Source organism: Hyla sarda, chromosome 1 (genome assembly GCF_029499605.1).
Source record: "Hyla sarda isolate aHylSar1 chromosome 1, aHylSar1.hap1, whole genome shotgun sequence".
NCBI classification, from domain to species: Eukaryota; Metazoa; Chordata; class Amphibia; order Anura; family Hylidae; genus Hyla; species Hyla sarda.
Window position 1 is genome coordinate 414,030,815 of NC_079189.1, and position 15,955 is coordinate 414,046,769.

The 15,955-nt window shown below is 43.7% G+C and overlaps 1 protein-coding gene across 2 annotated transcripts in view; it reads left to right on the plus strand.

Moving 5' to 3' along the window:
- The window catches only part of RBM19 (RNA binding motif protein 19), a 97,050-nt gene that overhangs the window by 23,887 nt on the left and 57,208 nt on the right, over positions 1-15,955 (plus strand). For both annotated transcript variants that reach the window (XM_056528765.1, XM_056528764.1), the window contains exons 5-6: positions 4,887-5,070; positions 6,209-6,387. In XM_056528765.1, the coding sequence (XP_056384740.1) occupies positions 4,887-5,070; positions 6,209-6,387 (363 nt within the window). The remainder of the gene's footprint in view (positions 1-4,886; positions 5,071-6,208; positions 6,388-15,955) is intronic.

The following is a 15,955-nucleotide window of genomic DNA, read 5'->3' on the forward strand; positions in this document are numbered from 1 at the left end:
ACATGGACATAGTGCAAAAGCCTGACCGGCACGTCAGGAAAGGTCATAAAGTACACAATAAATGTACAGCATATACATCATATAAGAGAAATAATAACGACGTATAAACCAACCACAAGAAGTGGGAACCAGAACATAGATAGGCGACATTCACAAGACATGACGAGAGGCAACAGGTAAGACAAACAGACATGTAGACATGTGGGTTCATCTGCCCCGGACAGAGGTGAGAGGAGAAAAAGGAGGGTGGGGGGAAGGATGAGAAAGCGGGGGAGAAAGAGGCAGGGGAGGAAGGAAAGAAGTAACTCATAGCAGGTAAACCACATCCCTCACCAAGAGAGCATAGCAAGAGGTGTGTAAAGGTTTAAGGGGTAGTATCAAACTGGTCCCTGATGGCTAGGAATCTAGAAATGGTAAAGTTTGCCTGCGGAGAAGCACACCATGCCGACCAAATTTTGTGGAATTTAGAGGGGTTCTTGCGGTGTTTGTAAACTAAATATTCATAATTCACAGTGAGGTTCACCAAGGCCTTCCATCCGGCTAAAGTGGGTGTCCTAGTGTCCATCTAATGCAAGGCTATGGACTTGCGAGCTAAGAATAGTGTCTCCCTAAGAAAAGTGATCTCATAAGGGGTCCACTGTTCCTCCTCTAGGAGACCCAAAAGACAAACCTTGATGTCAGCAGGTACAGGACGTTGCAGTAGTGTAGTCAAAAAGCTAACCGTGCAAACCCAGAAGTCCTGAATCACTGGGCAGGACCACATCAGGTGCACGAAGTCCGCCCCAACAGCTCCGCAGCGGTGACAATTTGTAGATGTAAGCCTACCCATTTTAACTAAGTGAACAGGCATCAGGTAGGATTGAAACATATACCACTGAATGAGCTTATTATTGACTGCAGGTGAAACATGCAAGTGAGAGGACCAAGCCTCCTCCCACTCTTCCTCGGTCAAACCTGGCAGAAGGGCTTTCCACCGCGGTTCAAAAGAGAGAGGATCCCTCACCATCTTGGCAATTAAGAGGGTAGTGTACAGTGCAGAAATGAGACCCCGAGGGCCCTGTGATTTGAAGACCCCTATTATTGGAAATATGGAGTACGGTGCTGTGGAGGTGGGAAACTGTGTGGTGAACGCATGTCTGAGCTGGAGATATTTGTAGAAGAACTGTCTAGGGACCCCGCAACTGTCGAAGAAATACTGGAAGTTCCAAAAGCTAGTTCCGTCGTGTACGTCTTCTATAGTGTGTACCCCATGAGATTTCCAAAAAGGAGGGTCAATCAGGTCGGACAGGTGTGGGAGAAAAGGGACGGACCCAAGCTGTCACTCTAGCATATTGTCCGTGTAGTTAAGAAGTTTCTTAGAGGCCGACCAAACCTTAGAAGCCAACTTATGTATAGGTAACCAGGGAGCCCCAGTGCTGGATCGACCCTCCAGCACCGGCCATAACTGAGTCAAGTGGAGATAGTGAGCAAGATGATGCTCACCATTAGGGAAAGGGGTCAGGGACATCCAGTGTCTAAGATATCGTAGCTGGCCAGCAAGATAATACATAGAAGTATACAACAGGTAGCGACATGCCCCCTTCAATCTTTAAACGTTGTAGAACAGACAATTTAAGCTTGGATCTATTCACACCCCACATGAATGAGGGAAGTAAAACATGCAGCTGTTTAAAAAAGGATATCGGCACCGGGGAAGACGCATGCTCAAGAACATGCAGGCTTTTGGGGAGGACCACCATCTTAACCAGGTTAATGCGCCCCAACACAGACAGTGGCAGGGTAGCCCAAACCTGAAATTTGTCACGCACAAAAGAAAGTAGCGGTTGCACGTTCATCAAGTGGTCATCACCAAATGCCCGACTGACCTGAATACCAAGGTATTTGAAATGGGAGACCACCCGTAGCCCATGAAAGCACCCCTCCCAGTCACCAGGTCTCAGGGGCATAAAAGCCGACTTGTCCCAGTTTATCCGGAGTCCTGAAAATTGCCCAAACCTATCAATAAGTGCAATCCCTATGGGGAGTGACTCCCTGGGCCGGGACATAAAATATATCATGTCCATCCGCATACAGACCCACCCTATCCTCCTGAGAGCCAATAGGCTGTGTGTGCTTCTTACTTGCATTCGCAATCATGTCTTTGTACCTTTTGCCCAGCACCAGTGTCCACTAATACTGGTCTCTGGGGACACAACTTGGCCTCTCCACACCTCGATATGTTGTTGCAGGGTTCCTGGGGGCTACGTCCATAAAGTACTTTTGTGTTTTAGCTCCTGGCACACTTTGATAATCCCCCTTCCACAGGGGGTATGGAGATCAGGGAGCTTGGCTGGTCAGTGCCTGGGTTTCATCGTGATCACCTCTTGTTTTCCCATCCTCTATATAGGTGGGGTACCTGGCTGGGCCCTTGTTTTTTGCTGAGAGCTCTCAGCAGGACTGTGCACTTATGCAGCCTGGCTCTCTTCCTGTTTTTTGGTTATCAACTGCTGCTCATGCAGTCTTGCTCTGTTGGAGGAGTTTATGCACTCATGTATGGCTCAGCGTCAGCCTGTCTGGCAATGTCTGTGTTTGGGTCCTGCAGTTGCTCTCCTCCCTTGGTGCTTTCTCTCTGGAGGGGTGTGTTCATCTTTCCATCCAGAAGGTCTTCTGGAGTAACCTTCGCTTTTGTTTCCATCTCCCATTCTGACAGGATGTTGTGGTCCGCTCTGACCGCTGGGGTTCACGTATGGTTAGTCTCCTTGTCTTGGACACTATCCTAGTATGCTTTGGCGTGCCTTCTTTTCTAGGTAGGCCCTTCTGGTTCTTTGGGACTTGGTGGTGGTTGAGGTCTCGAACAGGTAAGCCCTCCTGCCCAGACCTCTCCGCGTTTCCATTTGGTGGGGTGGTATTTCTGTACCGCACTTCTTCTTCTTGTCTCGACATAGAAGTTTGTTGCCTGGGTCGTTTCTTGAACTTTGGGTTTACTTCCCCTACAGGTGTTAGTCTTCCAGGTGACTCTGGAACCTCCAATTCCCATGTTGGTCACCCCAAGGTTCTGGGATGCCCCTTTTTTAGGCTGTTCCGCTCCCTTTTTGGACGTTATTCCTTCTGTCTCCTCCTTCGGGGTCCATGTTTCCCTGAGGTGGAGGGCGTTCTCGTCATCGGGATCTCGCTACTCGAGCTTCTTTCACCTCCCAGGTGTTCGTCAGAGGCCCCTGGGACAGGGGTTTTGGGGCGACAGCTGTTTTTGGGCACAAGCCTCTCTAGAGCCGTTCTCCATCTTTCTTTTTTCCAGTGGTTTTCTGGTCTCCACCTCTTGTGTGTTCGCCTTCTGCTCGGTGTACGCTGCTCTCCCTGACGTTTTTTCCGCCATGTTTTCTTGAATCGGTTGAATCTGGATGGGGCTCTCTTGTGCCCTTTTCCATTTTTGTTTCTCAGCCGGGCTAGCCCTCTGTTTGGTTCTCTGTTCCTTGGAGTTGATTTCCTACCTCCCCCTGGGATGGTTCCGGCCAATCTGGCTTCCTGGTCCCCCTTTTTTTTTATCTCTCTATATGGACTGTAGGTTTAGCGTGTCTACATAGCGGTCTCGTCCTTTTGGCGTCCTAGTCCATTTCCATGGATGGGGGTTCTTCTGGGAGCTCTGATTCTGGGCTTCGGTTGTCTCTGGGCCGGGATTTCGTCTGCGGGCCTTACGTTCGAGTGGGTTCGGTCTCTGGACTGTTTCCCTTTTCTCTGTTTAAAAAAAAAAAAAAAAATTTTACTACCCTAGGGGACTGCTTTTGTACGTCCCATCAGTAAGGTGTCCCCCAATGAAGAGCAACCGAGAAAAGGAGATTTATTGTACTCCCCGTAAAATCTTTCTCATGGCCTTCATTGGGGGACACCACAGCCACTCATTTCTTCATTTTTTTAAAATTATTTATTTTAAGTCCAGTATTCTTTCTAGGGTACTTCGGACATTTTCTTTGTTGGCTTCTACTGCTTTGTGACAAAACTGGTTACCTCACTTCCAGTGGGCGGGTACATCCTGCCAGGGAGGAGCTGACTTTTTTTTTTCCTAGTGTCAGCGCCTCCTAGTGGCAAGAGCAGGTCCTAATCGGGCAGTCACTGCCATTGTGCTGTGTAACTGCCCAACCAGGACCTACATGATGCAGGGGGGAGATTACAGGCAGCTGGCATTCGGGGCACCTTATTTTACATTTGAGGCACAGTCCCTGAATGTTTTAACCTAGTGATGCCCCTAATCATACCTACATTGCTTTATTGACTTTTATGAAAAATGACAGCACTGTAAAACACTGCTTAATTATTCTAAATAACTTTGATTTTGAATAGATTCGGAATAGATTTTACCAAGCTGTATTCTCTGGCACAAGACTGAGTACCATAGAATGACATTACACTGGGTCTCATGCTGGAGATGGGTGCTATGGAGCCAGAGCAGGAAAGCTCCATCTCCTAATGCAAAGTTATATGTGACATGGAGAATAGGTGCTTAGTTAAGCTATTCTGACTCAAAATCATGTAGAAAAATTCAGCATGAGCCAAGAATAGAGTCAAATCCTTCTACAACACAGGTGTTAAACATTTCCTAAACTAAACCTTTACAAAATGTACACAGTTTACATTATGAACACAAGGCAATAGTAGGGTATATTCACACATTGCGGATCTATTGCTGAAATTTCTGTGACTAAAAACCAGTTTAATCTCAAAGTTTTTTGTTTTTGCAGCAAGTGTATGGATTAATACAAACCCCATTCATGTGAATTAAACAGTCACCGACATTTCAACAACAAATTCTTGATGTGTGAACACATCCTTGCTATTCCAATTTAAGTGAAGGAATAAATTGTATGTTAAATAATGCTGACACAGTATATGTTTTGTATGTCTTTCATCTGCAGCTAGAAAAGGACAGTGGCTTTAAAGAATTTCTCAGTGTGCACCAGAACAGGAACAAGACGGCTACATGGGCTAATGACACACTGGCTGTAGAGAAAGTGAAGAGTCGCTCCCAGGAGGATTACCTCAACTTTGATTCTGAATCAGAACAAGGTTCTAGTGATGAGGATGGTGGAAAAGATGCAGGTATGAAACCTTTTTATCCTCTATACAGACTTACTGCTTCAAGAAACCTTATGGCATACTTTAAAATATTTAAAATATTGAACAGTGTTTATGTATCTTTTGGCTGAGGAGTAGAAAACCACTTAACTAAAACTTAGGTTTGGCCTTTGGGATATAGTAGAGTGCTTATAGTAAAAGTAACGAAAGTTGCCACCAGGCACTGCTACAGCTCAGTCTTAATGTGCATTGGACTTGATGTGCCAGGTGTGGTAGTGTACTGCTGTAACGGATTCAGTGTGGGGTGCGTCTTCAATGGAACAACTGAACGTATAATCCAATGTAAACTTGTAGAGATAGAGAAATGAATCGCACTCACCACGTTTGAAGTCCCAGTAATAAAGGTTGTTTTATTCCATAAAGTGCTCATGCAGAAAATACAGCAAGATGTACGACCATGGAGCGGGGAGTGAGAGCGGCTGCTCTCAGACGCAGGGGCACACCACAGGTGGCAACTTGTTTCGCGTCAGCCGACACTTCTTCCGGCCAGGTGACCCCGGGGAGCTGCACGCCACGCTGCCAGCTCAGAATCTGCCGTGTGACAACCATGAGGCCGGAGTATCCGGACGTCATGACTCCGCCCCGTGACCCGCCCCCGTTATGCAAGTCTATGGGAGGGGGCGTGACGGCCGTCCTTTGGATAGGGGATAAGATGTCTTAGGGCCGGAGTACCCCTTTTTAAAATTTTAGGAAATGGCATGTGCAGCAATAATTGTCCTGGCAGCATGTATTTATGTATTTTATATATCTGCTCAGAGTGGGAAATTTAAAAAAGAAAAAGAAAAACACACTTTCCTTGCACGCTGCTGCCAGTATATCTCTGCTATGCTGAACTTCCAGGTTAGAGAATGTGACTTTGCATGCCTCCTCATTCAGTCAGAGGCCACAGCAGTGTCCCGTCTGTGACTGACTGGCTGAGTGGGCCTGTGACATCCTGTTCCCCCGAACCTGGAAATGTTTTATTACAGCGGAGCTTCAAAATACCTGCAGATGCGTGGGAACGATGACGATAAGTATGTGTTCTCACCTCTCTGAGCAGATATATAAAGTATATGCTACCCCGACAACCTCTTTAAAGCATTTTTGTTATTTTTATTTGCAGAGGAAAAGCTTGCCTTACAATCAGAGATTTCAGATATGGACTACCTTAGATCAAAGGTAATAAAAGATCCCTCTACTGTCTTATCTGGAGATGAAGGAGAAAAAGATTCAGAGCAAGAAAAAATTGCCACCAAGAGTAAAATTGAGTCTTCTGAGAAAAGCAAACCATTGAAGAAACAGGTTAGTGATGCCTTTTTATAGGTATTGAATTCTCAGTTTATAGCGGTTTTTAACCCCTTAAGGACCAAGCCCATTTTCACCTTAAGGACCAGATCATTTTTTTCACGTCTGACTACTGTCATTTTAAGCATTAATAACTCTGGGATGCTTTTACTTATTAATTTTATTTGGAGATTATTTTTTTCCGTGAAATATTCTACTTTAATGTAGTGGTAAATTTTCGGCGATACTTGCATCATTTCTTGGTGAAAAATTGCAAAATTTCATGAAAAATTTTAACATTTTGCATTTTTTTTTTTTTTTTTTTAACTTTGAAGCTCTCTGCTTGTAAGGAAAATAGACATTCCAGTAAAATTATATACAGTCATGGCCGTAAATGTTGGCACCCCTGACCTTTTTCAAGAAAATGAAGAATTTCTCACAGAAAGGGATTGCAGTAACACATGCTTTGCTATACACTTGTTTATTCCATTTGTGTGTATTGGAACTAAACCAAAAAAAGGGAGAAAAAAAAGCAAATTGGACATAATGTCACACCAAACTCCAAAAATGGGCTGGACTTATTGGCACCCTTTCAAAATTGTGGAAAAATAAGATTGTTTCAAGCATGTGATGCTCCTTTAAACTCACCTGGGGCAAGTAACAGGTGTGGGCAATATAAAAATCACACCTGAAAGCAGATAAAAAGGAGAGAATTTCACTTATTCTTTGCATTGTGTGTCTGTGTGTGCCACACTAAGCATGGAAGAGAACTGTCTGAGGACCTGAGAACCAAAATTGTGGAAAAATATGAACAATCTGAAGGTTACAGGTCCATCTCCAGAGATCTAGATTTGCCATTGTCCACAGTGCACAACATTATCAAGAAATTTGCAACGAATGGCACTGTAGCTAATCTCTTTGGGCATGGATGGAAGAGAAAAAATTATAAAAGGAGTCAACACAGGATAGTCCGGATGGTGGAAAAGCAGCCCCAAACAAGTTACAAAGATATTCAAGCTGCCCTGCAGGCTCAGGGAGCATCAGTGTCAGCGCGAACTATCCGTTGGTATTTAAATGAAATTGAATGAGATGAAACACTATGGCAGGAGACCCAGGAGGACCCGACTGCTGACACAGAGACGTATAAAAACAAAGACTACATTTTGCCAAAATAAACTTAAGTAAGCCAAAATCCTTCTGGGAAAATGTCTTGTGGACAGATGAGACCATGATAGAGCTTTTGGTAAAACACATCATTCTACTGTTTACCAAAAACCTACAAAGCCTGCAAAGAAAAGAACACAGTACCTAAAGTGAAATATGGTGGAGGTTCAAAGTTGTTTTGCTGCCTCTGGCACTGGGTGCCTTGAATGTGTGCAAGGCATCATGATATCCGAGGTTTACCAACAGATTTTGGGTTGCACTGTAAAGCCCAGTGTCAGAAAGCTGGATTTGCGTCCAAGATCTTGGGGCAGGACAATGACCCCAAACGTACATCAAAAAGCACCAAGAAATAGATGGCAACAAAGCGCTGTAGAGTTCTGAAGTGGCAGCAATGAGTCCAGATCTAAATCCCATTGAACACATGTGGAGAGATCTTAAAATTGCTGTTGGGAAAAGGCGCCCTTCCAATAAGAGACCTGGAGCAGTTTGCAAAAGAAGAGTGGTCCAACATTCCGGCTGAGAGGTGTAAGAAGCTTATTGATGGTTATAGGAAGAGACTGATTTCAGTTATTTTTTCTAAAGGGTGTGCAACCAAATATTAAGTTTAGGGTGGCAATAATTTTGTCCAGCCCATTTTTGGAGTTTGGTGTGACATTATGTCCAATTAGCTTTTTTTCTTCCTCCCTTTTTTTTGGTTCAGATTCAATACACACAAAGGGAATAAAATGTGTATAGCAAAACATGTGTTACTGCAATCCTTTTCTGTGAGAAATACTTCATTTTCTTGAAAAATTTCAGGGGTGCCAACATTTGCGGCCATGACTGTATTGATTCACATTTACAATATGTCTACTTTATGTTTGCACCAAAAGGGGACATGTTTTTCCTTTTGGAAGACATCAGAGGGCTTCAAATTTCAGCATCAATTTTCCAATGTTTCACAACATTTCCAAAATCTGATGTGGCACTAAACTGTTGCCTTGAAATACGACAGGGCTCCAAAGCGAGAGAGCACCATGCGCATTTGAGGCCTAAATTGGGGATTTGAATCCGCCACCAAAATACCTTCCGGCAGTGTTTCCCAAACAGGGTGTCTCCAGCTGTTGCAAAACTCCCAGCATGCCTCGACATTCAGTGGCTGTCCAGCAATACTGGGAGTTATTGTTTTTCAACAGCTGGAGGCTCCGTTTTGGAAACTGTGCCGTACCAGACATTTTTATTGTTGGGGGGGGGGGGGGAGGGAGGGAAGGAAACTGTGTAAGGGTGTGTATATGTATTGTTTTACTTTTTATTTTGTTTAAGTGTAGTGTTTTTAGGATACATTTACACGGGCGGGGGTTCACAGTGAGTTTCTCGCTGGGAGCTTGAGCTGCGGCGGAAAACTTGCCGCATCTCAAACTTGCAACAGAAATCTCACTGTAAACCCCCGCCCGTGTGATTGTACCCTGTACATTCACATGGGGAGGGGGAGTGGGGGAAAACCTCCAGCTGTTTCAAAACTACCCAGCATGCACTCACAGACCATACACACTGGGAGTTGTAGTTATGCAACAGCTGGGGGCACCTTGGTTGCGAAACACTGAGTTAGGTCACAATCTCTGTGGTACACAACCAGTGTGCCTCCAGCTGTTTCAAAACTACAACTCCAAGCATGTACTGTCTCTCAGTGCATGCTGCGAGTTTTAGTTTTGATACAGCTGGAGGCACATTGGTTGCAAAACACTGTTAGGTCACAATCTCTCAGTGATACACAACCAGTGTGCCTACAGCTGTTGCAAAACTAAAACTCTCAGCATGCATTGACAGCCAAAGGGCATGCTGAGAGTTGTAGTTTTGCAACAACTCCCAGCATGCCCTTTGGTTGTCCGTGCATGCTGGGAGTTGTAGGTATGCAACAGCTGTAGGCACACTTTTTCATAGAAAAAAATGTGCCTCTATCTGTTGCAGAACTACAACCCCCACCATGCGCAGACTACAAAAGGGCATGCTGGGAGTTGTAGTTGGAACTCCAACTGTTACAAAACTTCAACTCCCAGCATGCCCTTTTTTGGCTGTGCATGCTGAGAGTTGTTGCTAAGCAACAGCTGGAGGTGAACAGGCCTTGCCTCCTACTGTATCGTGCGGCCTGCACTGCCACTGTCCTGTCCTACGCAACTGCTCCTGAGGGGACCCCTGCCGGGCCGGGCAAAGGTAGGAAACCCCCACCGGCCCTGAACACCACCCAGCAGGGTAGTGATTGGTACGCCCTTGGTCCTTAAGTGGTCAATCAATTGTCTACACTTTGTAATATCCCACATATAAAGTACAATGTTTACAATATAAATTATTTTGCCCCTTAAAGACTAAGACATCTTATTCCCTATCCAAAGGATAGGGGATAAGATGTCTGATCGCGGGGGTCCCGCCGCTGGGGACCCCCGTAATCTAGCATGCAGCACCCATCTGTTAGCACTGCAGAAAGTGCCTGAGGCCCAGTCTTATGCCTCCCGACCACGGGGATGGAGTATTGTGACATCACGACTCCACCCCCATGTGATGTCACGCCACGCCCTCTCAATGCAAGTCTATGGCAGGGGGCGTGATGGCCGTCACGCACCCCCCAATAGGCTTGCATTGAGGGAGTGGGGTGTGATGTCACACGAGGGCAATGTTGTGATGTTACAATACTCCATCCCCGTGGTTGGGAGGCATAAGACTTTGAGCCTCCAGCACTTCCTGCAATGCTAACGGGTGGATGCTGCACGCTAGATTGCGCGGATACCCCACGCTCAGACATCTTATCCCCTATCCTATTTTTTTTCTTGGTATACAATTTTGCATATAGAGCCCTCCGTGATATAGGAGGATAATTGAGCCCAGACCTGCTATGAGGCGGTTATGTGTTAGCTTTATTAAAGGTCGAGTGGGACTACTGTTTATACCCCTCAAAGTATACAAAATGACATTCAGAAAGTTTGTTAGCAGACCCAGTTTTTGAATTTTTACAAGGGGTAAAAAGAGAAAAATCCCCCCCAAAATGTAACCCAATTCCTCTCGAGTAAAGAAATACCTCATATGTGAACATAAAGTGCTCTGCGGGTGCACTAGAGGGCTCAAAAAGGGAAGCAGCGACAATGGGATTTTGGAGAGTGAATTTTGCTGAAATAGTTTTTGTGGTGCATGTCTCGTTTAGAAAACCCTTATGGTGCCATAACAGCAAAAAAAAAACAAAAAAAAAAACACATGGCACGTTATTTTGGAAACTACACCCTTCATGGCATGTAACAAGGGGACCAGTGGGCCTTAACACCCCACAGGTATTTGACGACATTTTGGTAAAGTCGGATGTGTAAAGGAATTTTTTTTTTTCACAAAAATGCTGTATTTTTTCCAAAATTTACCATTGATACAAGAGGTAATAGGAGAAAATGCCCCCCCAAAATTAATAACCCCATCTCTTCTGAGTATGGAAATACCCCATGTGTGGTCGTCAAGTGCACTGTGGGCAAACTACAATTCTCGGAAGAGAATGAGCCAGCAAATTTTGCTGAAATGGTTTTTGGTGGGTATATCGCATTTAGGAAGCCCCTGTGGTGCCGCAACAGCAACAAAAGCCCCACATGGCACACTATTTGGGAAACTCCCCTCAAGGAATTTTCCGCCAAAGTTGGATGTGAAATCTAAAAATTTGATTTTTTTTCACTAAAATGCTTGGGTTACCCCAAATTTTTCATTTGCACAAGTGGTAATAGGAGAAAAAGCCTCCCAAAGTTTCTAACCCCATTTCTTCTGAGTATGAAAATACCCCATATGTGGATGTAAAGTGCTCTGCCGGCGAACTACAGGTCTCAGAAGAGAATGAGCACCATTGGGGGCTTTTGGAGAGAGAATTTGTTTGGAATGGAAGTCGGGGGGCCATGTGCGTTTACAAAGCCCCCATGGTGCCAGATCAGTAGACCCCCCTCCCTCACGTGACCCTATTTCGGAAACTACACCCCTCACGGAATGTAATAAGGGGTGCAGTGAGCATTTACACCCCACTGGCTGTGCAAATGAAAAATTAAATTTTTCATTTTTATGGACCACTGTTCAAAAAAAAATCTGTCAGACACCAGTGGGGTGTAAATGCTCACTGCACCCCTTGTTACATTCCTTGAGAGGTGTAGTCTCCAAAATTTGATACATTCTCTCTCCAAAAGCCCAATGGCGCTCCTTCTCTTCTGAGCATTGTAGTGCGCCGCAGAGCACTTTATCCACTCATGGGGAATTTATATACACAGAATAAATGGGGTTACAAATTTTGGGGGCTTTTTTCCTATTACCCCTTGTGAACATGAAAAATTTGGGATAATGCCAGCATTGTGGTGAAAAAATACACATTTTTCATTTTCAAGTCCAACTTTTTAACGAAAGTGTTGAGGCTCACTATACCCCTTGTTATGTTCCCTGAGGGGTGTAGTTTCCAAAATGGGGTCACGTGTTTTTTTATTTTTTTAGCATTTGTTAGCACTGCTGTAACGATCAGCCACCCCTGTGCGATCAGACATCTTATCCCCTATCCTTTTGGATAGGGGATAAGATGTCTAGGGTGGGAGTACCCCTTTAAGGGTTTGCATAGGGACGGACCTGGATTCAAGAATTACACTTGCCTCCTGTGAAGGGGTATATGTAGTGTTTTACTCTTTATTTTGTGTAAGTGTAGTGTTTTTGGGGTACATTCACATGGGCAGGGTTTTACAGTGAGTTTCCCGCTGGGAGTTTGAGCTGCAGTGGAAAATTTTATATAAACCAATAATGTATGGCTATAAACAAACAAGGTACTAACCAGTGTTTGGGGCCAAACTGACACAATATATAATGAATTAATATAAATCTTTATTATTACCAAATAGGATAAAATATGATAAAAATCAGCAGCAGTTAGAAAGAAAAAGACTCAAGACAAGAATATCAAATATTGTCCAATAAGTACATAGGATGACTGACTTATAGATATAAACATATGATACTCAGTACGAGGTGGACTTGAAGACGAACCACAATACATATGTATAGGTATACACCTATAGAAATCTCAGTAAACCCAGTACACTAATGTAAACAAGAAGGACATATACAAAAGCATAGCATGTAAAGTGTAATTTGCCTAGTGCTATTGGCAGTATAAATGCAGGGAGACAAGGAAATTTACCATACAAGTCTGAGAGGAAAAGAAACCACCTCAATAAAAGTTGGAACATTGGTTGTCCCCGTGATAGATATAATCAAATGAGACTGTCCATGCATCTAGCCATTTGACACCCAGCTATACTTACATGTGTCAGGAGCCTACCCCTACATCTTCTCGCTCACTCGCTTCCTCAGGGAGTGTCTCATGGAGGGTAAACGGAAGTTTATATACATAGTATCGACCAATAAGAAAAGGTTCTATATGAATAAAGTACCCGGTGCAGCTGTGCGCGCTGTTCGCGTGGCATGTAATAGTCTGCCCCATCTTGTGTTCGACTGCGCATGCGCACGTCACCACTGGAGTGAGTACGTATTGACGTCACCACGATGGTAGCGGGCACACACGCGGTAAACACAAGAAGCTGAAACTGGCAAGGTAATATCCAACGCATGCGCAGACTAATAGGTAAGCTGCGCATGCGTGGAAAGGATCAGCCCGTACTCAACGGGCGCAAGCATACTAATAATAGTATTGAGAGCGCTAAATCTAAAGAATAAACAGCACAAACCACATATAGTGAAGACAAAATAAGTGCAAAGTGCTCATTCCCAAAATAAAATGGTGATCATGCAAGTAAAAAACTTGAAAAACGATAAAGGACACAAAGTAAGATGTAATAATACTACATAATAATGAATACATTTAAAATGAACATGACACATGAATACATAATGAATAAAGTGCATGTGTGCATATGCATATAAGTGTATCAATATAGGTGTATTTATACATATGTATGTGTAAAGTGTAAGTGAAGTAGTAAAATATATTGCAAAAATAATGATAATAGTATGGTATGAATAAGTGCATATAGTCCAGCGCTGAACTCAGAATCCGCAGACGTGCCAGGTACCTGAAACGAAAAAAGAAAGAGAAAAGAGACAAGAGAAGGAAAAGAGAGAGAGAATTATAGAAAAGAGATGGATATATAGACCCAGATAAAGAAATAGACAAGACAAAAACAGGGGAAAGGGAGAAAGAAAGAAAAAAAAGAATAAGAATAAAGAAAAAAGAGAGAGAAGAAAAACATCAGAGGAAAAGGAAAAAGGGGAAAAACAAGAAAGAAGAATAAAGAATGAGTACGAAGAGAGAAAAGAAAAGGAGAAAAGAAAAGGGATAAAAACAAAGAAGAAAAAATAGGCAGGGTATAGAAAGAAGAGACAGAAAAATATATAAGGTGAAGAAAAAGAGAGAAAGGGAAAAAGAAGAAAAAAAGAGAAAAAAAACAAAACAAAAAAGGAGAGAAAACAAAAAATTTTGTATATGTCCTTCTTGTTTACATTAGTGTACTGGGTTTACTGAGATTTCTATAGGTATATACCTATACCTATGTATTGTGGTTCATTTTCAAGTCCACCTCGGACTGAGTATCATATGTTTATATCTATATGTCATCCTATGTACTTATTGGACAATATTTTACATTCTTGTCTTGAGTCTTTTTCTTTCTAACTGCTGCTGATTTTTTTTAAATCATATTTTATCCTATTTGGTAATAATAAAGATTTATATTCATTCATTATATATTGTCAGTTTGGTGCATTTTGCAAGAAACTCACTGTAAACCCCCGCCCAAGTGAATGTACCCTGGGAGGGGGGGGGGGGGGGGCAAACCTTCAGCTGTTGCAAAACTACAACTCCCAGCATACTCTTTGGCTGTCCGTGCATGCTGGCGGTTGTAATTATGCAACAGCTGGTTGCATAACATTGAGAGTTTATTACTTAACTCAGTTTCGCAATCACTGTGCTTCCAGCTGTTGCAAGACTACAACTCCCAGAATGTACGGTCTGTCAGTGCATGCTGGGAGTTGTATTTTGCAACAGCTGGAGGCACACTGGTTGCCAAACACTGAGTTAGGTAACAAACTCATTGTTTTGCAACCAGTGTGCCTTCAGCTGTTGCAAAAGCTACAACCCCCAGCATGCACTACAGCCGAAGGGCATGCTGGGACTTGTAGTTATGCAACAGCTGGAGGCACACTACTGCAACTTCCAGCATGCCCTTTGGTAGTTTGTGAATGCTGGGGGTTGTAGTTAGGCAATTGTTGGAAGCACACTTTTTTCATAGAAAAAAATGGGCCTCCAGCTGTTGCCTAACTACAACCCTTAGCATGCACAAACTAACAAAGGGCATGCTAGGAGTTGCTGTTTTGCCTACTGTTGCATAACAACAACTCCCAGCATGCCCTTTTGTGCATGCAGAGAGTTGTTGCAAGGCAACAGCAGGAGGCATGGCCTTACTCCCTGCTGCTGCGCACGTCCTACTTGTCATCCTGCCCCTGCCGATGTCTCCGCTCCGGGGGCCCCCGATGCCGGGGACAGGGGCCCCCACTACATCTACACACTCCCGGCACCTGCTCTTTGCCTCCAGAGAAGGGGCAGGGTGGGTGCTGTTAGGGATACCCCCACAGCTGGCATCCTGATTTGTCGGCCGAATCAGGACGATCGTGAGGTGGCACCGGTGCTCCTGCTGCTAAAGGGTGATAGGTGCCATCCGACACGGCACCCATCACCCTCTTTTTCTGGGTCACCGGGGACCCGATTGAACTGGAATCACAGATCTGAATTGAACGACTATTTGCGGTGATCACCAACATGGAGGAAGGGGCGGAATTCCCTTAAGTCCCAGGACGTCAGGGTGTATCTGTACATCCTGGGTCCTTATGGGGTGCCTTAATATGATATATGATAACACCTGTTAAATCTAAACATCTAAATGGAAGCTGTCTGCAATGTAAAGCTTACTAGATAGGTCTGGCAAAGCAGAACACAATGCTATATTTTAAAAACATATGAAAACAGATGCCCGATTTATTGGAGTCTTTAAGTCTGGAAGGTGTTATTGCTAAGGCTTTGGGAATTGAGCAAACCACAGTGGGAGTCATTATTAACAAATGTAAATGTTTACCATTGTTCCAAGTTTTCTCCATGAGTGGCCAGGCTATCAAATATAACACAAAGACCTCCAATGTAGTTTTACTGGGGTAGTTACATATTTACATGTGTGATACTAGTTTTGAATAAATCTTTATCTTCAGTAGATGAAATGATAATGAAACAGCTGTATTTTGTGCTTACTCTTGTTGTCTTCATCTCATATTAAAATTAGTTGAATGATCTGAAACATGTAAATGTAACATATTAGCAAAATCTGGTGAGAATCACTTCACAGCACTTCACCTGAGCCGTTTTATTTTTCATAGCAAATACAAT